This window comes from Ursus americanus, chromosome 15, assembly GCF_024610735.1.
Source record: "Ursus americanus isolate L20-20 chromosome 15, mUrsAme1.1.p, whole genome shotgun sequence".
Taxonomy (NCBI): domain Eukaryota; kingdom Metazoa; phylum Chordata; class Mammalia; order Carnivora; family Ursidae; genus Ursus; species Ursus americanus.
This window is the reverse complement of record NC_142141.1, coordinates 33448141-33474740: the sequence shown is the minus strand read 5'-3', so window position 1 is coordinate 33474740 and position 26600 is coordinate 33448141. Positions and strand designations below refer to the sequence as shown.

Below are 26600 nucleotides of genomic sequence, written 5' to 3'. Positions count from 1 at the left end.
TGCTAATTGGTAGTAGGTTGAAGAGTGTCTGCCAGAATCTCAGAACGCAATCCACTTTGGAAATAGGCTCTTTTCAGATGTAATTAGTTAAAATGAAGTCATACTGGATTAAAGTGGTCCCCTGTCCAGTGAGAGGTGCCCTTCTAAGAAGAGGAGAGGACACAGCCATAAGCACAGAGGACGAGGCAATGTGAGCGTGGAGGCAGTGACTCATTCATCAGCCAAGGAATGCCAAGGGTTCCCTACAACTACTAGAAGTTAGGAGAGAAGCATAGGATAGGTTTTCCCATCCCAAATCTTCCTGCAATAACCAACCAAATGTGCCAACACCTTGATTTCAGACTTAAAGTCTCCAGAAGTGTGAGAATAAATTTGTTGTTTTAAGCCACACCCAGGCTATTAGAGCGGCTTTAGGAAACGAATACACCGTTATTGGGCTAGGTATAAAACAAAAACCATTCATGTCCCCATGGCTGCTAGTCATCTTTTGATATTTCCATTGATAGTTTAAAAGCTTGTTTTTATATAATATTTTTTTATTCGGAGGGCCTTTTTCTTTTTGTGGCATTGTAAGAAATTGTAGCTGCTGAAATGGCAGCCAAAAATTGGAATGTGGCCTTGTGGAGAGTCTTAAAGGATGGGGGCATCTAATAAGCTTTCAATGCAGTCATTAGTAACCAACTTTTGGGAGGAAATCCTGCAGAAAATCCTACGGAGCTCCTGAACATTGACATCCTCAACCCACACTCTACTTCATTCACTTCCTTAATTCAGAAATGCTTCTCTCAGATACCAGGTAGCTTTAGGTCAGCCCATAATTTCCACAGTGACCCCAAGGACAGAGCTGATGACTTCTGGACCTCCTGCGATTAGTGTTGATTAGGGAGAAATGATTGGGAACTACCAAGGCTATAATTTCTCCCATTATAAAACCATTAATTTCACTGTATTACCTTCTTCCGAAAATGGCCTTGCTCAGAATTGCCTGTCACTTCCCCACAGCACGAATTCTAGCCTGCATCTTGTTTGGACTAAACAGCACACCTAACATCCTCTCGTATATTCTACATCTTAGGGATTTTCCTCTCTCCTCTTTTTATATGAACCCCTGACTTTATTTTTATATTCTCCACGGTGCTCTAGTATACCGTGCATTTTGAATGAAGACCTACTTTATTATATGAATGGCTTCAAGGATATAGATTTTTAAAGTTTTCAGTACCGACATCTCAATTGCTTCTGGAATGTGAATAACACCTTAAAACGTACTATTTCCCAGATGATAAGAGCCTAACATTAAAAAGAAATTAATTAAAAATGACTCCAAAGAAAGTCTATATGAAAGTTTTCTCTAATATTTTTGCAATTTTTCTGTAAGTTTGAAATCATTTAAAATAAAAAAGTAAAACAAACAAACTAACCCAAAAAAACCCTTCTAAAACATAAAAGTTAAATATCTATGTAATGTTAGTTTTTTCTTTCCTAACTCCTCTGAGACTCAGAACTGAAGTCAGAGCAATCAAGGCCAACCTGAGGAGGAAAGGAAGGCAGTGCCCCCATCCAGGGCCTGATCTCAGAGGTGATGGGAAAGCCTTGGTGGAGGACATCGGTATCGGTGCCTGACAGGAGCACCTTCTCACACCTCATAGCCCACTTTCGATTTTCCTTGTAAGCGACTATCTCCCATCCCTCTCCATTGTCCTTTGTGCAGGGCTTGATTGGGAAATTGACTTCAGCCCCAGCTCAGACCAGTCAGACTCGATTCTGTTTCTTGCTTGAAGTTATTGGGAAAGAAAAGTGTTCCTTGGTCATCTTGACTCAGTGTAGAAAACCCTACTTAAATATAGTCAATGCAGGGGAAAGAAGAGCTGAGAGATGGAGGAAAATCAAGCCCTCATGAGACTGTGTGAGATCCCAGATCCAGTTATCCCAAAGCTGCTTCTGTTTCGGTTGCCATTAGACTGAGAAGTAGCCCCTCCTTTTGGGGGGGGGAGCTTAAATTAATTAGAGTTGGATTTCTATCACTTACAAATTGAGAAGGTAAGAATTAGCTTGGACTGAGAAAGTAAAATCTGCCTGGCCATTCATCCGGCTGGAGTAACAGGCAGAGATAAAGCCTGCTCGGCAAAGTGAACAGGAAACACTCTTTCTCCCAAGGACACGCTGTGGCTCTAAAGTATCCTAAGGACACCGTCTTGAGTGACTGTGGCTACTTGAAATTCTACCAGTAAGAATGAGACCTCCCACTCCTGCAAGCAGGATCTGAGTCGCTCGGATACAAGAAAGCAGCCTCTGCTCACAACCCAGGAGCAGAGCTTTGGAGAAGTGGGTTTCTCACCAGCTACCTTCTTTGTAGGGCCAAAGGCAATAGGACACTGGGTCCACTTTGTCATCCAGACTGTTTCACAGCCGTACTTGCTGCAATCATATTAAAATAGTGTTGTTTTGAAATTCCATCTAAACTCCATCTTACACAGAACTCTGTAACAGCTCTCTGTTCTCCTTTGTTTGGTGAGATGACCCACGTTTCGTCTCCTGCGTGGTCTCTCTCATATCGATGGGCAAATAAATCTGATTTCTTAAACTGATTAAACACATAAAACTGATTTGTGAAACCAGTAACAGGTAGTTGCTGGTGGTGTCAGGTTGACTAGGCTTAGGAAACAAAAGGGTTTTAATTATGATAGCCTTTTTTTTTTCCAGTAGTAATTCCTGCACCCAAATTGATTTTAAAATTAAAGATCCAGTCATATATTCTTCCCACAAAGTCAATCTCATGGAAAAGTCGAGACTTCAAAGCAGTTGTTTTAAAGTTGAGCTCCGTGGTAGTTTCTCAAAGTGGGATGCCTGTTCCAGTAGCATCAGCAGCACTTGGGGGCGGCTGGCAAGGCAGAATCTGGTGCCTCATCCCTGACTTGCTGAATCAGAATCTGTCTTTTATGAACATTCTGGTAATTGTATGCACCATAAAATTTGAGAAGTGCAACTCCAGGGAGTCTTCATAGGGCTTCCCAAGAAAACTCACCGGTGGAGTAGGGGCACAAAGCTCTTGGCCTCTCCCTTATGAGCAATCCTGTAATGCTTTATTTTGTGAGTTTTACTTTTTCCTTTTCTGTAAGTGCTTCTATAAAGAAGAAACATTTGAAAACCACTATTTTAAGCCCTGTTGATACTTCATTGTGAATGAGCTCATCGGATTGTGAGGGAATAGGTTTTGTTTGCAGTGGATAAAGGAAGAATCCTACGAAAGAGAAGCTGTGAACCTGAACACGGAAGTCCCCTACCCAATTGCGTCATTTGTATGGAGACGGCTGCTGGCAGGAGCTGCTGGTTCTTTTAGGGTACATGCACCTGGGGTCCTAGAATGGGTCTGAATAACAGAAGCAAGAGGGCGGGTCTATCAGAGGCCTATTTGTATAAGAACCAGGAACATTCCTAGGATAATTTCTTGAGAGAAGGAGAAGCCATGAAGATAAATTTGACCAGAAAGGAAGCATGGTCCTCAGAGGGGAGTAGTGACTTTGAGACTAGCATGTGACTTTGAGAACAGCATGGTGGCTGTCACTGGAATTAATTTCTGTCCCAAGTCCATAGATAATGGGGTGAGGGGCAGGGAAGGAGAGAGAAAGGACTGATATTGGGTAACTATCAGGATGCCAGAGTCTCTCTATTTGAATGTAACATAGAGGGAAGGGAAGCATTTTACACCTGCCTGCGTTCGGCCATGATTGGTCTCCGCTTTGGTACCTGAGGGCTTTAGCTCTGCACTGATGCCCGGCTGGGGATAAGCAGTGCCTACTGGGCAGATTCTTGGGTCTGGTAGAAAAGAGGCCAAGATTGGAGGCTGAAATGAGTGTCAAGATGAGGAAGTAACAAGAGCCGGCAGCCGGAAAATGTGGAGTTTTTTATTAAGCACACAGGAAACATCCTCTGGGGACCCAGGTGAGTGTGGGGAAGAGAACAGTCTTCCAAAAGGGTGTGTGAGCAGAGGTCTTGTGTAGAAGCAGGCGTCTGTGGAATTCTAGTTACTGTATCAGGGCAACCCCACTTGTATCTACAAGCAGAAGCAGCAAGGAAAATTGTGCAAGAGATTTTGTAGAAATTCAAAATGTAGAACAAACAAACAAACAAAAAAACCCAAAACAAAAAACAAAACTATATGTTGGCTAACTGAACATTAAAAAAAAAAAAAAGAAGAAGAATGGGGAAAAAAAGGTAATCCCTTCCCCCACCCTTTCCCAGCTTTTTTTTAAATAGATGCATCATAAGCCAGTTCCCCTGGGTGGATATTCTTTGCAACAACTGAGTTGACCTTGTGGTTAAGAGATGGGGTTTTTCTATGCTTGGAGTGAACAACATACAGTATATTTTCCCCTAAATTCCTCCAATGTTGTTAGTATTTCTCCAAGGAATACAAGACGTGGAGGACACTGCCTGGTACTTTTCTGAACCCTCCTTACCGCAGAACGGGGCTCAGCACGTGCATGCCCTTCTCAAGCATTTGTCTACCATTTGACTGGGTCACATCTACTCACAATTTAATTTTGTTGTTTCCAAACATGTTTTAATAACTGCCATGCCCCGGGAATGCAGAAATAGCTAAGATATGCCTCTTCCTGTCAAAGTTTAAGTGAAGGATTCATCATCTTATAGTTCAACGAGAAAAGGATTATTGCTTCTATATTAATATTTTCTGCCTTTTCCTCATGCCGAAATAAAAACCAGTCGGCAGACACACGTTCCCCTCAAAATGAAAGAGCACAATTTAATAATAGCTGAGCACTTGTGTTGAGGCAAAAGATTTCTCTCAATTATTTCTCAGTAAAACCCCAGGAGGATAAGTTTACACATTTCTATGAGGTAAAAAGTGTGAGGGGAGAATAAGGGCTCTGACAAGTTCTTCAGGAACTGCCAGCATTGGTGTTCTTCACCTCTCTCCTCTGCCTGTCACTTAGGGCACTAAATCCCACTTTCTAGAATTCAATGTGGTTTTAATGTGGTTCACCTTTACTTAATAGCTAGCTCTGGATGTTTCCGGGAATACATCTATCCATTCAACGGAAGGGTGAATATGGTGGAAGGAGCCTAGTTACACTGAGGTTTGCTTCTCGAACTTGATTCCAACGCAGCCTGTATTATGGCTTATGACTCAGGATTTTGGTGAACTGCATGCTGAGGGAGCCAATGCTGAAACCGTCCATCACTGTATTAGTAAGGGACAGTCTTATTTTCTACTCTAAAACAGGTATTTCCTCCAATTCCAGATGACGTCTTCACTCTTTGGATCGAGAAAGCGTCACCATTTTCACCCTGTGTGGAAGAGACACTTCCTTATGGGGTCTGCTTTACTTTATGAAGTCCGCAACTCCCGGCAAGAGAAAGTTTCATCTGACGTCCTGGAGGTGAGGAGAGGAGGGAGAAGAGATGGAGCCTCTGCTTTGGCTGTTTTAGAGGCACAGAGAGCATGGGGCAGACACGTCTGTACCACGTGCTCCTGTGCACGGCGACAGGGAATGTGGCAGGGAGAGGGGGCGTCCACTTTTCATTAACACATGGCCTTGACCAACCTCTTTCCAATTAGACTTACTGCAGAAATAGTCCTTTTTCCCCCTAGGTTTTCAGGAACAACTGTTCCTGAAAGCTTTGCTGTCTGGGGATATTATTTTGAAAAGTTCATTGAGAATAAATGGATGTTTGTTTGTTGTTTATTTGTTAAAAGACAAAATGATGCCAAATGTTGGCTCCATTGAGAAAGTACCAAAGATGTGCTTCATCCATTTTCCTAAGGAACATTTTAAAAATGTTTTGTAGAGCTTAGTGGGGAGCTTACCGTACAGTAGGTATTTGGCAAATATTTGCTAAATAACTGACTAAATGAATAATGGCTCTGATAAACTACAGCAATATGATCTTAAGGACAAAGACGTGACTATGTGGAGTATTATTTGCAGATATACACTGTTTCGCAAATGTCGAAATCATTACAACTTTATAAATAGAAATCCTCTAATGTCATGAACCCACCAATGTGTGTAACAAGCAGAACTTTTGGGGGGACTTACGCCCAAGTTCAGCCCCCAAAATAATCTTGGACCACATGTTTTTTGTGTGTTTGTTTTGTTTTGTTTACTGGACTGTCTTTAAATTACTATCACAATGTTTACATTTTGTTTGAAGGCTGATTTAACCCCAGGACATAGGGTTTATTTGGTGAAATACAAAGGCCATTTCCTTTTTGAAATAGTGTTTCATGCATTGAGCATAGCGAAGGTTCAGCAAAAGTGGATTTCCTTCACCCTAAGCTTTTAACCTCAAAAATGGCATTTTATAAAAATAATACTGAATTAATGTAATATTGCTATATTAATATTGGTCTTCTTTGTGGTAATATCAGAAGCTAAGAGCATCAGACTCTGGAGATACCTAACTTTGATGTAATGGAAGTACTCATGGCATTGCCTTATTGGTGAAGAATATATCCTTTCACAGAGGAAATCCTTATATGATGATTCATATTTAAAAAAAATAATTATATTTGCTCGTGCTCTGAGTCATGTTCTATTTAAGAGATTTACTTTTGGACTTATAATGAAGCACTGATAAATACGAAATAAAAAAATGAAGATAACTGGTACCAGGACTTTATTAGGCATTTCACTGGATACAAAGAAAGTTTTTTTTTACATTAAGAACAACAATCTTATCCAAAAAATTCACATTTGCTAAACAGAATAGTGGTAGGCATGTATTTTCTTTACACCACATTTATTAAAGTATCAATGACCAGATCCTAAAAAGAGAAGGCACAGATCTGTCTCCCTCTGGTGCATTTCTGGTGTCTCATGAAGGAAATGTCACCAGCTCTGCAAACTCCCATCCTTTAGAAATGAAGCAAATCAATACAAACGTGTGCAAGCAGGGACCATGAGATGGAAACGTTATATTAAGGAATCTGGATTTTCTTGTCACTTACAGGAATTTCAAAAGAGGCGGTAGGTACCAAAAATATTCCAAAACTCCATCCACATTCAGGCCATGTCAAGGATTCACTGTTGGATAAAATGGTCTTTGAAAACTCTATTTTAGGAATTCCAACATAATTCTATTCTCTGCAAACTGTTCTAGAAAGTGGCCTTAGATCTCATTGTTCTTACCCTGGGGTGTCTTGAGTTTTCAGTTCCTTCAAAAAAAAAAAAAAAAGGCTGGTTGTTATAATTTGCTTTGGCAAATCTCCCTGGCAGGTACCGGTTCATTGTCAGGGTCCATATTCTATCCCCTGCCCAACTCCAACCCAGTCTCCTGAGGCGGCTCTGACAAGGCTGTATCTATATCCCGGACTCTTTTTTTCTCTTTTTTCAGCAATCAAGAGAGTTTTTTTTTTCTATGTCCAATTTCTATGTCCAATAATTCCATAGATGATCAGTTCTAAACTGATAAAAGTAATTTGTGGTGGGGAGTTAAATGAGGGGATTAACGGATTAGTTTGTTACCTCTCCGAATGAAGAGGAAATTGACTTTTAAAAGAGGTGCTGGCATTGAGTTGGAAGGTGCTACCACTTCCCAGGGACATTTTTAACGTGTAGTGTGTTTTTGGGTGTCCCAGTTACTGGGGAATGTTACTTAAGGGGCTAGTGGGGGAGACTCTGGATCTTGCAACGGGATGGTAAAGGGAAATTTTGAATGTGGAGGCATTAATCATACAGAGGCACTTGCTTGATTGATTATGCCATCTTTATTTGAGTTGGTCCTTTGTAAAGCATCCGTGGAACTCGGTATGGACCAACATTTTCCTTCACGAAGGGTATTGGGACTATAGATTTCCATGAGATATATTAATATAAGGGTTTAGAAGGAGGTAGGATCTCACCCTTTATAGGTAGCCCAACTGAAAAAGAGAGAGTCAAGATGGATAGGATTGCCAGAGGAAAAAATACAGGACACAGCCAGTTAAATTTGAACTTCAGATAAACCATGAATCAGTTTTTAGTATGTCTCATGAAATGTTTTGGAAATTCTTATGCTAAAAAATACTGTTTATCTGAAATTTGAATTTCACTGGGTGTCCTGTGTTTTATCTGGCAAGCCTAAATATGGAAAAGAAATAACTGACGATAGAGAAAGAAGAGGAAATAAGAAGATTGATTAATATTCCACACCCAGATCCCAGGCTCAAGGAAGATTACAACGTTTTTGCTTTGAGCATGACAACTCATGCAGATCCTTGAATTAGTCATGCATTTTCTATTGCTAGACTACACGTAGGCAGATAGCAAAGGTGTAAAAGGATATTGTATGCCTGTGTGTATGCCACCTAATGTTGATGGGTCTTCAGCGACTCTCACAGAGCCTAGGCAGTTCATCTTAACTGAGAAGATCCAATTTTTAAGAAGCAATGGTTTGAAAAAACACTTTTTCCTGGAAAATTTATCCTCACAAACAGAATGGTTCCGTGTTTGGAAGAAGTGCACTGGTTCTGTTGCTGATGGAAACAAACATGAATCTAACTTTTTTGCATGATAATGAAGTTAATAAATGATTGACACTGGAAACTTTCCAGAAGCTTCAGGTGCTCTTCAAGCTTAAGTATTTGCTTGGGGGAACTCAGATAATTTCTAAAGCACATTCCTCATATGATTTTTTTTAAAAGGCTATTTTTAACAAAAACGTAATTTCTCTTTAAATTTTGATCCCAAATTACGACAACAAAAAATGGCAATGAATTAAGGCTGGTCATAATGTGCCCTTTTTCTTTAGGATAAGTTTGATTTTTGATAAGATACAATATATTAACACACCAACCACATACAAGCACATACTTTTGACTCATACAAATATACATTTAGAACTAATATCTACGAAATAGTATCACAAATGAAATCAAAACTGCACAGTTTTCAACAGACTCAATCAATACATTTTACAAATTCTACAGAATATTTTATTGGTGTTGTTGGGAAAACAAACCATTTAGAGCATTATTTAAAACTGTATGTAACACAGGAGCCACCAAGAAGTTATGGCAAATTAGCATTTACACCATCGTGTCACTGAAATCTAGTTGAAGAGACTAGAGTGCTGTAAAATAAAATACTTTTAAAAACCTTGCTTGGCATATCCTGAGGGACACTGTGCATTATTTTCTGTTAGCAATTCAAAACTCAAGCACTCAGCCTATGGCGCTCTCACTCGGATGAGTAACCAAAGTTTAGGAGACTGTGTCATTGGATCTGTGAAACTCTAGAACTGGAAACTCATGAGCACACGCCTTTCCTGAGACGTCCAACTTCCCAGGCTGGACTGCTAACAGGGGAGAAACTGAACAGGCAACCTTGGCTAAAACATGCCCGGACCTCAAAGAACTTAAAACAGCTTTAAGATGAGTGTTTGTTTGTAATTTATATTCAAGTCCATTTTCACTTCTCCAGGTTGAAGTGTAATTGACATATTTAGACTATTATACTAGGCATTTCTTATTTATGATGGTCTCATTTTTCACTGGTTTTCAGTGATTTCTTTCTCCTCTTTAATATTTAAATATCTGAATTTATGTTTATGCCTATGAATGTAGGAAATATTGATTTTAAGAGTTAAAATGGCATAGAATCAAGTTGAATGATTAGAGAGTGCAGTTTTAACTTGAATAATGTGTGTGTGAGATGTGCATCCCGTGTGTGTGTGCGTGTGTGTGTTTGCATGTGTGTACACATACAGGTGCATATATGCCAAACACTTCATGCTCTAGTACATTCCCTGTTAGGTGGCGCTCCCTGTAAAGTGAGTTTTCCCAGTATGGCTGAAAGTGAATATTGAGGTCATCATATAGAATATCCTAAGGCTTTGAAAAGATGCCTCCTCATTCTCTGCACTCATATGATCGTGTAGTAATAAGGGAGACATAGATGATAATGGCAGGAGTGTTCACCATTTTGGTCCTTCAAAATTACAGACGGGAAAGCAAACCAAAAAATGATATTCTTTGCATACTTTCCCTCATCCTACCCACTCCTTTGATTTCCTGCTGCAGATTGGGTAAAAGTTGGATTTTGTTTCTGTTTTTTGCCTTGCAGGACTTGTGATATAGTCTCAAGAAAAAGCAAAAAGCAAAAGAAAAAAGAAAGCAAAAAAAAAAGTGCACCAAGATGTATCGTCTACTATCTTGGGGCCTATTTGTAGCCCTTGTGCTCCTAGCTCTCAGGAAAGACAATGCCCCCCTAAGACAAAGGAGCAGAGGCTGAGGGTAAGCTCTGATTGCATAATACTAGTCCTCACCCGCACTTTTTATTGAAGGCCCACAGCCTGCTCCCTAAATGTGCTCCAGGGCAGGGTCAATGGACAGAAGACAGCCAAAGTCGCCTTCTCTCCATTCTCTTTTCCAAGGACTCCATCCTGGTGACTCTCCCTCTAGCTGGAGGACCCATAGTTCACTTCTACCTGTTCCCTCCTTTAGAAATTAAGGCAAGTCCATTTACTCTCGGTGCCTGCTACAGAGGGACTGTATGTCCACATGGAAACCATAGCATTGACTTGAAAGTACTTTTTGTCAAACAAGGTTTCTGTGTGCATATCATTAATAACAATAACAAGCTTTCTCCAGTTAAAAAACTGCACAATTAGTCTAAAGCTTCAGCATGTTTGTTTTTTCCAGCACCCAAATGACAAATATGACAAAGCTAATTCTAAGCAAACATTATAAGAAAGCATCTAAGGTCAGGAAAATACAACATAGTTACCTCTATATTTTATTCATTCTTCATTAATATGTTGAAAGATTTGTTTTCTGTCCTATTTATAAGTTAAATCCTTGTGTCATTGCAAGTGTGCTTGGCTGAAGATCCTCCCGAGGGATGAATCGTGAATCATCAGAGAGAAAATCTGCTCACAAAGCAAATTTACAGGACGAAGATTTCAATAATCCAGAGTCCTTTAAAAATGATTCATATTCAATTGCACATTAAGAGCAGATGAAAGAGCTGAAAAGACAATAAACTGCAAGGGGAGGGAAGGTGGAAAGAAAACTATATTTATAAATAATTAAGTCCCCAGCTAGAATATTTTTACAAAAATATCTGAATATGGTCAGCCACTCTACTTTCAAAGGTCTTATCACTGTTTTCATACCTTGTTAAGGGTTTCAGTCCCAAAATTAAATTATTTCATATCATCAATGTTTTTGCTTGAAAAGAACTGTGGCTGTGTCTGCCCATGTCTGTGTGTCTGTGCGCATTTGTATCTGTCCACTAGCAGGAGTGGGTGGACGTTGGCATACTGTGTGCAGCGAGACATAGACACACAACTGGACTGTGGAACTGCTGCGTGTATATGCATCTTACCGGGTCTACTGAGCAGACCTACACACTCTGCATAAACATTCTCTTCAGTATAAACAATTTCTCTTGCTTCCCTGCAGCTGCTAATAAGTACTATTTTTTGACAATGAGTATTTATAATCTTGTAACCAGCTCTTGATTATTCATAATCTTGACATAATCAACCCCCTTGCCTAGGTCTAAGAGATTAAACCATGTGTCCTATGTTTAAATTAATTAAAAACTGAGGACCTGCTTTTATTTTTCTATGGCCCTACTTTGCAGGGACCGCAGTTTCCCAGGGAACTACTGAGGAGCAATTATTTCTAAACATGAAGATAAAATAATTCATAATTATAAGAATGTCAGCAATTTGTAGATTTTTAGAAGTGCCTCACAATATTCCTGTGAGGCACATGGTTGAGGGTTATCGTGCTCTCTTAAAATTATCTTAGAGTTGTCAAATATCACAAAGACATCACGGAGGAAGCGAGGCTCAAAGTCCTGTTACCATTTTTCTTCACCATAGACCCGGACTATCAAATCTTGGGACACTGAAAGGTTCTGTGAAACTTTTGCTTCTGCCCCTGTCTCGATCCTGGGGTAGGACAGAATCCAGAAATGATGGGTCAGTGTTAATCTTCAGTGCGTCTGCCCAGATCACGTGTACTTAAGAATCCCCTAAAGACATTTCATGGATCTTTGAGATTTTATGGACATTGTTTCAAAAACTCGAATTCTTTCTGCCATCTTTCCTCTTTCCTCAACTTCAGGTAAAAATCTGAATTGAAGCTTCTCAAAATATGTTCCTCAAAATCTGGGATTTAGAATTACATATTTGGAGATCCCAATCTTGTAGGAAAGCTTGCACAATCTTTTATTTATTTCTTCTTCCTTTTCTATCTTTCTTTTTTAAATCAAGAGAATTGTTAGGGGAGATTTTTGTAAGAGTTCTTTTCAGAGTTTCCCGATTTTAACACATTTGTCATTATTTTTCATTTACTGAGCATTTGCAGGGCGATATTGTTTAAGAGATTCCTGAATTAAAATGGCATCTATCTCTTCCCCCTCCGCCACCTTTCACTACAGAGTTGGCACTAATTGTTCTTCCAAAAAAGTTTTTACACTATATTTATAGCTGCCTTAAATAGAAATACTGTGAAACGCTGTTATTTTCATATAACACAAAAATCACTGATTACGTCCTCCAATATTACTGATGCAGGGAAACTGACTTGATGCATATTTTCTACGACCAAAAGTTAGCAATGATCCATCAATTGCAGATGACTACAGAATATTATATTATACCAAGTCTCACAAAAACAAATTTCAGTACGACAATGTAATACACATTATGTTGGGCATTCAATTATTTTGAGTCCCATACGGCATCTGATTAAAAAGAGCGAGCGAGAGAGGGAGTGGAAAGGTTCAGTTAGAGCAATCAGTGTAGGAGCCCCAGGCTGAAATCAGAAATGCAGTCAAGTAAACACTCATGAGTTACACATTGCAAAGACTAAATCTGAAAAACAAAATTCACTGGTCTTTTTTTATCCCTAACACTAGAAGCAGATTTTGCTCATCAAATGGGAATGAAATATTTATAGTAATGCAGTACGATAATAATCACTGAAGAAATGGTTTCCCCGTTTCCCACCCACTACCAGCCTAACCCCCTCAGAGACCAGTGGAATGGGAAGATCGGAGTGTTTAGAGATAATATGCCTAATACAATGAGTCTTCTCTATCTTACTCGCGGCTGCTCCAAATGGTCCTATCAAGTGTTGGCTTCTCCCTCCTCAAAGACATAGTTGAGCTTTACGACAGTGCTGATGAAATCACCCAGTTCTACAAAATCAGCAGTGACAATATTGATGCCACTCTCTCCTGGCTTCTGAGTGCGGACCCACTGCATCATGGCAGGAAGAGCTCTGAGAAAGGAAGGAAAAAGAGAAGTCACAGAAGGCAAGATACTGTTTTTCAAGCTTAGGATACCCAGGCTTTCCTTTAGTTTTCTAACATATCGAAATAAATCCCCCAATTAGAGACACAGGATAGAGAAAAAAGCCAAATGGACAATGGTAAATTTTTAACCTCTGAAGGGACTCTGCCGGAGAAGCATTCACCATAGCGGTCCGTAGTGGAATTTTCGTCTTTGGAGCTCTCAGATGTGTGAGAGTTTACAGTGCAGCTTTTTCACTAAGAAAACGACACTCTTGCACTCACATTCTAGTTTGGCATGGTGTGACTGCAAACCCTGCAAAGCTATGGGGTGGTGAGGTCAGAGATGAATACATGCACTTAACAAACATTTATTACGAGCCGGCTATTTTCAGGAAATGTGCTGGATGCTGTAAACAGATGCAACGACAAAACCCCTGCAGCCAAAGAGGAGGTGATTTGGTGGCAGGCAAGTGGATAAAGAAAAAATTTTAACATAATACAATCAGGACAAAGAGGGACAAATACTAAATAATAATCACAAATAAATGATATCATTTGATAGGAGGGAGTAAGTGCTATAAAATGGGGACAGAAAAGGGTTAGGAGTGTGCAGGTAGAGCGGGGTGGTGTAGATTACAACTTAAAATACGGTGGGTTAGTAGGCCTCATCGATAAGGCGACATCTGTGCAAAAGTGAAAAGGGACAAGGGTGCGAGTCATGTGAATATCCAGGGAAAGCTTTTCAGTTACACCACGGCTCTAAACAGGTAGCGTGCCTGCTTGGAAAAAAGAAGGGGAGAGTAGTAAAAGATGAAGCAAGAAGACAGATCCTGCAGGGCCCTGTTTTAAGGGCTTTGAGGGCTACTTTGAGTGAAACAGGGAGGCTTTGGAACTTCCTGCAGGGAAGAGTAGTACAAGCTGAGTTTCATCATAAAAGATGACTCATTACAGGGGTGCCTGCGTGGCTCAGTCGGTTAAGCTTCCGACTCTTGGTTCCTGCTCAGGTCATGAACTCGGGGCCGTGCGATCGAGCTCCGCACTGGGCTCTGCACTGAGCATGGAGCCTGCTTGAGATTCTCTGTCTCCCTCTCCCTCTGCTCCTCCTGCTTGAGCTCACTCTCTCTCTCTAACATAAATAAATAAATCTTAAAAAAAAAAAAAATGACTCATTACCATGAAAGCATACAGGACAGTCACTGAGTTTGGCCTGAGAAGTCAGGGAAAACTTTCCAGAAGCCTGCTCCCTAAATGTTGAGGATCAGGAAGATAAGCCAGGTCAAGGCGTGAACAGGTGATGGAGGATGACGCAGTGCATGTCATGTGTAGGAAATGCCGTGTCCTCGCTTTCTGACAGTATGGTGTGTGCCTAGTAGCAGGGCATGTGGGCAGGGAGACACAGGTGATGCTAGTGACGCTGTGCAGTGTCCTCTGAAGCACATGAAGTGACACCGACTCTGACTCCCAGGGTCAGGAAGGGAGGTTTACATGGGAAATGGATACACAAGCAGCCCTGAGAGCTGACGGAGCCACAACAAAGGAAGTGTGAGGAAATCGATGCAGACTTTGAATGCCTGGGTAAGATGGAGAGGGAAGGAGAGAGGAGGGGTTGGGGAGAGAGAACGAGGCGGTGGGTAGGAATCTCAGAGCAGTTACATCATTAAATTTAAGGAAGTCTTATGTTGGAGAGAGAAGAGATAAGAACCAGATGAAAGAGGGATTTCAGAATGTAGAACTGTCAGCTGTTAACTAGGGAAATCGTATGCTTAGATTTGTGATTTGGACAGAGTGGCTTGTCTGCAGTATGGGCCAGTAAATGGGACAGAACTGTCGTAGAGGCAGGAGCAACAATTAGAGGGCTGTCAAAGTCATCCTGACAGAGACAGTGGTAGCTGGCGTTGCACCAGCAGCAATCGAGATCTTTGAAAGGGCTGAGGAGATAAAATGATGTTTGGTTAGTGTGAGTGGGATGGAGAAGGAGAGGGGGGAAGAGGCCCTGGATGGATGCCTAGATTGCTAGCAGTATTCTGGCAGGTGGACATCACTCGCTAATCTTGGAAAGACAGGAGGGAAGGCTTTCCAGTGGATGTGCTAAGTTTGGTCTGAGACATTGACTTTGAGGTGGCTTTGGGACATATGAATTGAGATCTCAGTTGGTACGTAAGGGTAGATCTGATATTCAGGACACAGAGCTGTCAAGAGCCATCACATAGCATAGTTAGAGCTATGAGAGTGGATAAGATTATCTGATTTTATAGAAGGAGACGAGAAAATGTGAAATGTAAGGGTTGGGTGGAAAACTTGATTCAAGAAAAGAAAAAGAGAAGTAGGCATAGAAGTAAAAGGAAAACCAGGAGCATGTAATTATCATGAAAATCAGCACAAAAAGGAAGCCATGCCCCTTTTGGTTTGTGAAGCCAAAGTGTGGATGCAGTACATGTGCATTTCTCCAGATGTCAGCAAGCAAATCTAGTCTTAACAAACTCGAGCCATCCAGGCAGAACTGGCTCTACTGCCTTGGACTACATCAACCTGGTGGGTCATCCCTTAAAAATTCTGACCCACGTTTTTCAGCATGTACATTTTCCCGTTAGACACAGAGAGAGGAGCATCCAGTCGCTTCTAAAAGTCGCTTCTAAATGCATTCAGAGAATCGACTGGAAGGTGAAGAGACTTGGTCTTCACAGCAACAGTTTCCGAAGATAATTCTACCTTACAATGAAAAATCTGGATCCCTCAGCAAGTGTGTTCAAGGTCATTAGAAAGACAGACGCTGGGGCGACGTGTGTGTAGCCGCTCGGGTTTGAATTCCATTACTTTTCCTTCTGGCCTTGCTGCGGCAGATGATATCTCTGTGTTGTGAATGCAGTTATCACCTTGGCATTTTAGGAAAGGCAGACTCTCTGTGGACTAAGCATCAGAATTGGGCATTTCCTGGGAAGAAAGGGTGGGAGGTAGGATGTGGCATTGACTCTGCATTGACCTTAACTGGGTAGCTGGTTCATCAGATTCCTTGAGGTACTAGGTCACAGGAGGGTCCAGAGCAACCAGTTTCCATCTTAGAACAACGACCACCACAGAAACAGCTCCTCGGATGCCTTCTGCTACTCTAAGATTAAGATTCCTGGGCCTGAATTTAGAGCAACTAATTATCATCTCCATAGGGAGATGTTAGAACGTAAGAGTGCTCTGCTCTGTTTCCCTATAAAATAGATTGCTCTGAGGATCGATGAGACATCCTTTAGGAATAGCTTGCGGGCCTTAGATGAAAAATGAGTTTTACATTTAAAATGCCTTTTCTCTGAGTCGTGGGACTATTTCTATTTTTCTGTTCAGATATACTTTCCTAAAGTCAGTATGATACCAAAGGCAAAGCAAGCAAAAATGCCAGGTTGAATCTCAAATACGCAGACGGTCTTAAGTAGAATTATGTGGAACAAAAAGAGTCAATATCCTGGATTTTAAACTGGCTGATGCTACTGAAGTTATAATAATTTTTTAGAGGGCCATTTCTTAACCCATTTTCATTACTGCCCCCCTATGGAGCCTTAAAAAAATTTTTTTTCCTGCTATCCCTCCTGGTCCATGATATACCACAGATAGTCTGTGTTTCTGCTGATATACTGTTTATATAGCTGTGTTTTATATACAAGAAGAGTAAATTTTTTATTTGCCCTCCTCAGAATGAAGTTTTGTCACTTTGGGTGCCATATCAATATTGACAATGCAACTTTATAGCTAATTGCCAAGTTTTGATGACATTTAGTTGAATAGAGTGAATTGAAAACCCTACTCTTGTGGTAATAAAGTATTGTTTTGATGTAACAATTTCCATGGTATAAGCTAGTTAAGTTAGCTTTTTAAATCATTCATTCATTCATTCATTCATTCATTCATTCATTCATTCAACAGAGGTATTGCACACCTGTGGAGGATGGTATTGTACTTGCGGCTCCCTAGAGCCACCTCGGAGTTCAAACCATCTTCTTCTCTCTTGGAGAAATGTTGCCATAGCCTTGCCCACACACTCCATTTTGTGCTTTTTCTACACTACAGTCAGGACAACCTTTTTCCCCTGAATGCTTTATTCCTCTACAAAAACAGTCATAAGGTCTTCTCTCTCCTACAAGATACACCTAGCTCTCAGCAGTGTAGACGACTCTGTCCCTATCTCCCTCACACCATCTACCACACAGATCCCTCTTTGGCTTCATTCGTTACTACTTCCTACGTGCTGATTTGTTCTCCAGGAATACTGAGAGGCTTGTACTTTCCCCTAACAACATGCTCAGTATTTTTTTCAGGCCTTTCCTTTCTATGAAATACCATTCTTTCTTCAGTACCTTTCTTGGTCTAATATCTACTTGCCCTCCAAGGTTTGGCTCAGATGTTATCTCGATCCCTCCCATCCAAGGCTGGGTGAAGAACCCTTTCTTTTCTTTACGCTTTACGCTCCTGAAGTACAGTTGCCTGACTGTGCATCGCACATGGCATTGACTCGATCAATTTCCATGCCTATTTCTGTCAGTGCACACTTTTCTAAGAACAAAAATCATGTCACAGTCACCGATATATCCTCTGTACTTACCACAATCCCTGAAACCCAAAAAGAAAAACAACACATCTGTTGAATTTAAATGTTGAACTAGAAATCTTGGTCTCAGATGTCACAAAGTCTAACAAGCAGAATGGATGTGAACCAACTGTAACAATGCAATATGGTACAACGGTCATGGGCATAGGAATCTGTGGGAGCATGTGAGATGAAATAATTTATGTCTCTTAGCAGAAATTAAGGAGGAATTTAAGGAATACATCACGAAACAGGAGACATCTGAACTTGGTCATAACTCATTAGGTAAAGAAGGAAGGCATTTCCAGAAAAGGGAACAGTACATGCAAAAGCATAGGGGCTGTCTGCTAGATCTCCAGAATTTACTTATCCTGCGAAACTGAAACTTTGTACCATTTAACCCTCACTTTTTCCATTCCTCCTCCCTCTCCCCAGCTCCTAGCAACTATTCTATCCTCTGCTTGTATGAGTTTGACTATTTGCATTTCCATACGTAAGTGAGACGATCCATTATTTGTCTTTCTCTGTCTGGCTTATTTGACTAAGCATAATGTCCTCCTCCCATACTGTATACTAAGATTTGCTGAGAGGGTAGGTCCTATGTTAAGTGTTCTTTACTACGCACACATACAAAAATAATAACAGTAATAAAGGGGGCAGAAGCAAACTTTGAGAGGTAATGGATATGTTTGTGGCCTTGATGGTGATGGTTTCATGGGTATGTACTTATCCCTAAACTCATCGACTTGTATACATTAATATGCACAGCTTTTTATATGTCAATCAGACCTAAACACAGTGATTTAGGAAGAAGCATATGGGCATGAAAGATGACGTGATTAGGAAAGACAAGGTGACCAGAGAGTAGGGGCCATGGAGGTGTGGGGACAGAAGGGGAACACCTGTATTACACACCTGCAAGGGAGGCACAGGAAGGCACAGGAAGGCACAGATAGTTAAGAGCCTCCTTTGACGGCCTGTGGAGTCTGAGCTTCACTCTGTGTGCACTCAAATGTTTGTCATTAATTTTGTCCAATTAAAGAAGGGTTCTTTGATTTTCCCATGTGAGGAAGAATCTATTAATTTCATACAAAGTCTGCCATCTAATCACACCGAAACTTGTATTTTTGTCACATATAAATAAAGAACACATTGTCTCCCTTTGAAAGTTCTCAGATTGTCCTCAGACTGTTATGAGATCCTAACATTCATTCATTCATTCATTCATTCATTCATTCATTCATTCATATTATTTCCACCATGCAGCCAAAAAGTTGCTAGTGGAAATTTGAATAACATTCACTAGTATTATGAAGGAAAATATTTCATAGCAAAGTTATATATTCTGAAGAGAGTATTGAATTTCCTTTGAATCTGTGTATTAATATTTTACTATTTATTTATGGTAAAGAAAGATGTGACTATATAAACAGTGCAAGTTGTCTTATAAATGCCACCTTTTTTCTTAATCTCTCTTTTTCATTAGATGCTGGGTTTATAGTGTAGATTTAGACTGTTTAGTCACAAGACCACCCTGATAACCAGGAGAATCACTTCAAGATAAATAAAAATTTAAATAAAATCATAGCACTAGAGTCAAATCTGGAGCCAAGCTGTTTCTACTCAAGTCTCAGCACCCGTATTTATTGTAAGCAAGTTAGTTAACACTCTAAGCCTCAGTTTCACCATCTAGAAAATGGACACAATAGCAAGGATTAAAGTAGCGTGTGTAAAGTGCTAAGATGAGTGCCCAGTTCTCTCTGAGTGGGACTGTATTGAGCATCCTCCCACCTCCAGACTCTCTAAGAAGGAAAGCCGCAGGAAATTCTGAGAGCAGCACCCAGCCGTAATAGAGTTGTGATGTAAAAATGAGCCTGTGGGATGTCTCTCCAAGTGGCACAAATCCAATCAAAGACAGAAAGAACGAGGGCAGGACTGGTGATGAGGCTCTTAGGGAAATGTTCTTGGAAGGGCTCTGTTTCCAGGAACACAGTTGGGGCAAACATCTGATCCGCCTCTCCCCTCAGAACTGCTAAATAAATGATGGTAGCGAAAGAGCAGGCAGGCTCACAACCCAAACCTGGTGTGCGAAGCCTCAAAGCCCTTCCCTGGGCCGTGGAACTCTCCTGGGCCTGAGGAAAGGCATCTTCAAACAGACTGCAGGCTTCCTAGGAGAGAAACAGGCACATCTGCAGGAATCAGAAACCCTCCCTCCAAGGAACAATGGGAGGGGAAAGAGAGGAGCCAGAGGTCTTCTGATGTGCTGGCTTTGAGAACTGGTTTTGAAAAGATTTAAAGGAAAAGACTCAGGAGTTGAAAGTGCTGAGTTAAGTAACTCTCAGTGTGCTGACCTTGACTTTCTAACTCATGTCTGACTCCTACTTAGGATGCTTCCATCACTTCCCTGTGCTCTTAGCACAAAGGTAAAAATCCTTCACTGGCCTTTGGGGTCTTGGACAATGGCCCCCCTGTGGCTTCTCCGTTCCGTCTCTGGTCATCCTTCCCCTCGATGAATTCTAGCCACATCCTCAAGCTTGTTAACTTCGACTGGCCTATTTGCTCAGGGAACTTTGTCAATGTTGTTTGCTTGTTTTTTAGCCAGAATGACTTATCTTTTATGCCCCTTCACTTGCCAACTCCCTCATCTTTCAGGTGATAGTTTAAATGTCACCGCTTCAAAACACCGGTGGGAATTGTCATTATATGTGATCAATATCTATCTGTCACCCCAGCTGGACGGCAGTCACTTTGAAGACAAGCTGTCTTGCTTTCCCACTATTGCATCCCCAGTGCTTGGTGCAGTGCCTGGCATAGACGGAGTATCCAATAAATATTTACTGAGTAAATAAACAGATTTTATCTAAAAATTTTTTTAAAAGATTTATTTATTTTAGAGAGAGTGAGAGAGAGAGAGTGTGTGTGGAGGGGCAGAAGGAGAGGGAGAAGAGAAGCGAGACTCCCCGAGGAGCGTGCAGCCTGCCTGGGGCTCCACCCACAACCCATGAGATCATGACCTGAGCCAAAATCAAGAGTCGGATCCTCAGTCTCAACCTACTGAGGCACCCAGGTGCCCCTACATCACTTTTCCAACAGAGATGTATGCAGGAACAGAATTCCGTAATTCGTGAAAAGACTGCCCCGTTTTTCTCACGGTGGCTACTGCCACAGATTTCGGTTTGTGAATTCACTGCTATTTTATTAAATGAAAGTGAGGTCTTTTTTTTTTTTTTTTAATTAACTTGACCAGTCAATTTGCAAAATGACTTTCCCTGGGTTATACATAGGGAGTCAGGAGCGTCTGTGTCATAATGATAGTAGTGACCACTACCTTCAGAAGAATAAAGTTTATCAGAATTAAACTTAATCAGATTTCTTTATTTACTATCAATTTTGGATTCTTTTTCATTATTAATTATAATTATTTATCATTGAATTAGATTCAAATTTTTTGGGAATCCATGTCAAAGTCATATTCAAGTGTGTGTGTGTGTATACATAATACCTTAACCACAAACGCATTTTATATACGCTACTTCTCTAACCTCTCTGAACTGTGCTTTTTTGCAGTTACGAATGAATGATAATAAAACATTTGCATCTTTCAGTGAATTTAATTGAACGTATTTCATTTAAACAATGACACATTTCTTTTACTGAATGAAATAGAATCTCCAAATTCAGTTCATTAATTTTTCCACAACTGCCTGATGCCCTTGGGGAGAAAGATTACAGATGAAAATGTCAGAGCCTTGTTACTGCCTGTCCCAGACCCAGTTGCTCCTGATTTTTTGTGGATCAGCAAAGTTTAAAATTATGATTATAGGTCTTTCTCTCCCTGAGCAACTGAGTCACCCAGACCAACTAACTAAAATCGAGTCTGACATATTTTAAAATGTGATTCCCAGTTAGTCTGGTCATTTCTGAAAGCTTAGAAATTGCACTTGAAAAATGTAAGGAAGAGAATGACAAAATACAAAGAGGCCCTTGCCGAAAATGTTGGCATTTCACTCACCAAAGGGCACAGTGATAAAAGGCAGGACCCTTCCATCTGTAGGTTTAAACCCTGGAAGGGGCTTCAAAATAACCTCAGGCAGACAGATGGTTTATCTCATCAATCCTAACTTCCTAAAACACAAGGCTTATCTTTTTTTTTTTTTTGCTAAACCTGTTTCTGTTCAGGAAGCAGCATATCTGATTTACGTCGGATGAAAATAGCTCATTTTTGAAAAAAATCTTTTTCCCCTAAAATTGAGCGCAGAGAAAGCATGAAGTCATATGAATTATCTGTGAAACGAATGCCCTCACAAGCACTCCAGAGGTTTTAGAGGACCTGAGCTCTCCTCCGTGGGAGACTGAAGCTTTTTCACGTCTTCCTATAACCTGCACTATATACTTTCGGAATGAAATTCCTGCAACTATTACGTGTGAAACAGAAAGTAATTAAAGGCACAACCACACACATAGCGGTCTGCATTTTTCCCTCCGTGGCAGAGAAAGGAAGAAATCCCTCTCTCCTTGACTTTCCCGGGTTCTCTGCTTAAGCTCCATTTGTAGCTTGATAATGACGTCTGTTCAACAGATATTTATAAAGCACCTCTCACGAGCTACGAACTGCTCTGTGTGCTGAGGACCCAGTGGGACTAGCGAACAGACGCAGCCCTTGCTCTCCCGGTCTATGCGGTCTAGTAGGGGAAAGGGATTTATTAAAAACAAACTAAGGAACAAACAAGTAACAAGAAAACAAACAAACTGGATTGGTGTTAAAAGAGAAATTTCAGCTCTGGTCCTGACTATAATAATGTGTTTTATTTATAATCTTGCACAAATTGTGCAAACCCTCTGCGTCCCCATTTTCCCTAATCATACAATCAGGGATACTAGCACTGGGAGGTAGACACACCCCCACGCGAAGTGATGGTATCTATGAGGGTACTCTTCCCATGTGAGGTCCAGGGCTGCTTCTACCGTGACGGCAGACACGTTCTGGGAGCCTCGGGAGGACACGAGAGCTGCTGTGTCACACCAGGCATATCGTGCAGGACACCGACCAACCTTCTTGTCACCCTCACAGTCCAAGTCCTCAGGAATACACGAAAGCTACTTCATCTCCTTCCTGTGCCGGGCAGGTTGTTTAGTTTATTTTTGTGTTTGTTTAGCAAAAAGCAATGCAGTCAAATCAAAGCAAAGGACGCCGTGCGTTTCCTTTGATGCTGGCAATGGGAGCCCTTTTTACTGTGGTGTGGAAGAAATCCGTTAAAAATCCATTTTCAATTAGAATAAGATCATACAAGAAGAATGGTGTTTAGAGTTCATAACCGTACCGCGTCTGCAGGCTCAGCATTTGCTCCCCGCCCGTGTTTCAGCCTAAGCCAGGAGCACTAAGGTGAGCGGGTCAGCTGCCGCGAGCAGGGACTCTCCGTCTGCAAATTTTCTAAGGGAGCAGACAAGCAAGAAAGCACGGCAAATTCTAAACACAAAGACGTTCCGTACACTGAGGTTGAGATTGCCCGGAGGCACAGGGTGGGTTTTCTTTCGAGGGTGGGGCCTCAAGAGCATGAGTGCGTCTGCGCGTGGGGTCAAGTGTGCTCGCTTCGGTTTGTTTCTCCACACCAAACAGCCCCTCACTCACAGCCCCGTTCGGGGAGTGTGCTACCCCAAGTTCAGAAGCAATTTGCTTTATTCAATACAGTTTCTATCTGCGGGCATCTGCCCTGCCTTTCTGCTCTTTGGAAACATTTCCGTTTGCTAAGAGCCAGCTGTGGTTGAACTTGCGCTGAAAGTAAATTTGACATTTCTGCTTTTGCTTGGAACAAACAGCTCCAGGACTCTCCAGGTTGATCCCTTGCCTCTCAATGATTGCCAACTTGGGGGGTCCTGGACTAGGGATATTAGAGGTTGTAATGTAAGTCTGCGACAGAAATCAGTCACCCGTGAACTGTGGTGGCACAAGTGAACGGACATGCCACTTTTCCTGACTGCCAGGCAGGATCATTTTATCCATTCAGTTTTGGTACTGAGTACCTATTGTTTATTGGAAGTTCTAGTGGAATTCTGTATGCACTTAATTTCAACAACGGGGAGATAAGTTATTACTTATCAAATATACGTTAAGAGGAGACAGGCTCTGTGAGGGCAAAATGTGGTAAAAAAAAGTTCTTCAAGGTGAAATCCTGGGAACCACAGGTGTCCATCACCTTTACAGTTTCCCTCCTACCGTCAATAAATGCTTATTGAGTACTTATCATGTGACAGTTGTTGGGACAGCTACAGGGATGGGTGGAACATGGTCTTTGCCTTAATGATGGAACTCATTCTGAAATTACCTGAACTGCTACAAATAGAAATTGCATAATTGCCTTGAATAGCCTTGCATGGAAACAAATGGAGATGTCCATGAAGCTTCTTTTGGCCTCAAGAAGTAGCTGCTGGCCTCTTTCTTGACATACACGCTAATTCCAATGGAAACATTCCATAGACTCTTATAAATTCATGAGGCTAAATAAAAACTACTCTCTAAGGACTCATAAGTTAAGTGAGTATTTATCGAGTTTTAATGGACTGCCTACAATCGATACAGGGGCAGTAGAAAGAGCAAAAGCTTTAGAATCAGGCAGAGCCGTAGTAGACTTATTAATGAAGTGTGACCTCAAGAAAGGTTATGTTACCTCCCCAATGTGAAGTTTCTTCATTGTCAGCTGGGGATAATAATGGTACATGCCTCATAGCGTTTTTGCAAGAGTAAGATAAAACGACACGATATGGACAGGTGCTAGAGCACAGAGGTGAAGAGTGAAGATTTCGGAGCTGACTCTGAATTCACATCCTGCACTCTCACTTATGCTTGTGTTACTTTAGGCAAGTCACTAAAACTTTTCTAGCTTTAGATTCCTTGCTCATAAAACAAAATATGAAGAGGAAACTAATGTGAAGATTGAATGGAATAACATGCATATAAAATTTAACATAATACATGAGAGATAAGAACTCCGTATATGTTAGCTACTACTCCATTTTTAGTGTTAATGCTTAAAGTGCCCAATACATAGTAGACAATAAATAAATGTTAGTTACCTTAATTTTTTTTCATTTTTCCTAGTTTTAGGTTACTTTAAGGCAAGTGACTGAAAAAGTTTCTCTATGCATGAATGTAGGGTGACTGCTGTGAAGAGTGCCCACACCCCCCCCTTCCAGACTGAGGGCAGTCCTTCTCCCAGCTGCTCTCAGCTGAGTTTCTGTCCAAGAACTGCCCCCAAGCAAAGAAAGCCACCTCACTCAAGGTGATACATCCTCTCTGGGGACAACTTGAATCCAGTGACTGGTCTTTGAGGAGGAGTATACAGAGGTACTTGCCTCAAAGTGGGACAATTCTGAAAGTTCATTCCAGCTCCAGAGCTTCTATGGGTTTGGCTGAGGCCTTTATTGAGAATAGCTTAGCTTCTCCCTTTGCCTAATCCTGTTTCCTTCACTCTCTCATAGGCATGGACCCCAAGGGAGCTCCAGAACAAAATTTCTGCATACAAATCTCAGCACCTCAGAGTGTATTTCTTGGGAAACCCAACCTACAAGTTCCCAGTTTAGATGGCAGAAATTCTGCGATCAGTAGGCTTTCTCTTTCAACCCAAGTAGAAATCAAGAGTGGTTTCTGGGAACCTTAATGAGACAGAGAAATTAAAACTACATTTCCTTTTCCAAAATACAAAGAGGGTGGGTCTTGGGCTGGTTTGAGGGGAGTTTTTTGGTGGAGGGGTGGGAGGGGATCACCTGAGGAAAACTCCATTTATGCTTAGGGCCATGCAAGTGCAGAGTCATAATAGGGACCTCTACTTCTTCTGGTAAAGCAGAAAAGCCACAAAAATCAGACTACTTAGAAACAGTTACCACATAGTCTTATTTTAATTATCTGTTAGAATTTTCCTCTGGATGCCATTATGCTATGAATAATATATCAGGCTCAGAAAATCTAAACCTGCTTCTAAAGAAAACGTTTGTCATGGTCCCTCTAATGGAAGACTTTTCCAATCCAAATTGCTCAGCAGAAGCTGGGTGGGGGCATTTATTACATCATCACAGCCTTTTGTGAAGAGTACTTCCCTGACACATTCTTTCAAAGACGAATGTGGTTAGAGCATCCAAATCAAATGCTCAATTAAAAAAAAAAAAGGCCAAATTCAGAAATCTCACTTTCCTTAGAGAAAATGCTAACAGGTAGAATGAACACGCACAGAATTTAATTTGATCATAATATCCCAGGTGCTAATGTGTTCATGTGTCTGTAGGTCCATGTAATCATGCATAATTATCAGGGGTGATTTCTTTGGCCTTTTCTCCTTAATCAGTGACAACTGTAGGTCCAAGGGGGAGAGGAATATGTCATCTGTTCTGCAAGGGAATAATATCCATTATGCTATTAATTCTGTAATTTCCTCCTGCCAGTGGTCTTACTAAGTCAGAGTCTTTTTTTATTTTATTTTATTTTTATTTTTTAAAGATTTTATTTATTTATTCGACAGAGGTAGAGACAGCCAGCGAGAGAGGGAACACAAGCAGGGGGAGTGGGAGAGGAAGAAGCAGGCTCCCAGCGGAGGAGCCTGATGTGGGGCTCGATCCCATAACGCCGGGATCACGCCCTGAGCCGAAGGCAGACGCTTAACCGCTGTGCCACCCAGGCGCCCCCAGAGTCTTTTTTAAAAAAAGATTTATTTATTTATTTGAGAAAGAGAGAACGCGCCTGAGTGGGCAAGAATGGAGTGGGGAGGAGGGTTGGGTGGTAGGAACAG

General features: G+C 41.1%; 1 protein-coding gene across 2 annotated transcripts in view; it reads right to left on the bottom strand.

The window, feature by feature from the left end:
• Window positions 1-6619: 6619 nt before the first annotated feature.
• The window catches only part of PLCXD3 (phosphatidylinositol specific phospholipase C X domain containing 3), a 167945-nt gene continuing 147964 nt past the window's right edge, over window positions 6620-26600 (bottom strand). The window contains exons 3-4 of one of the 2 annotated variants that reach the window (XR_015726866.1): window positions 10731-13240; window positions 6620-7180 (exon numbers count right to left, since the gene is read on the bottom strand). Coding sequence is in view for 1 of the 2 variants with exons in the window: in XM_045787347.2 (XP_045643303.1) it covers window positions 13087-13240 (154 nt within the window). In the remaining variant the exon portion in view is untranslated. Of the gene's footprint in view, window positions 13241-26600 lie in introns of both variants that reach the window. The other variant, XM_045787347.2, reaches the window with a different exon arrangement.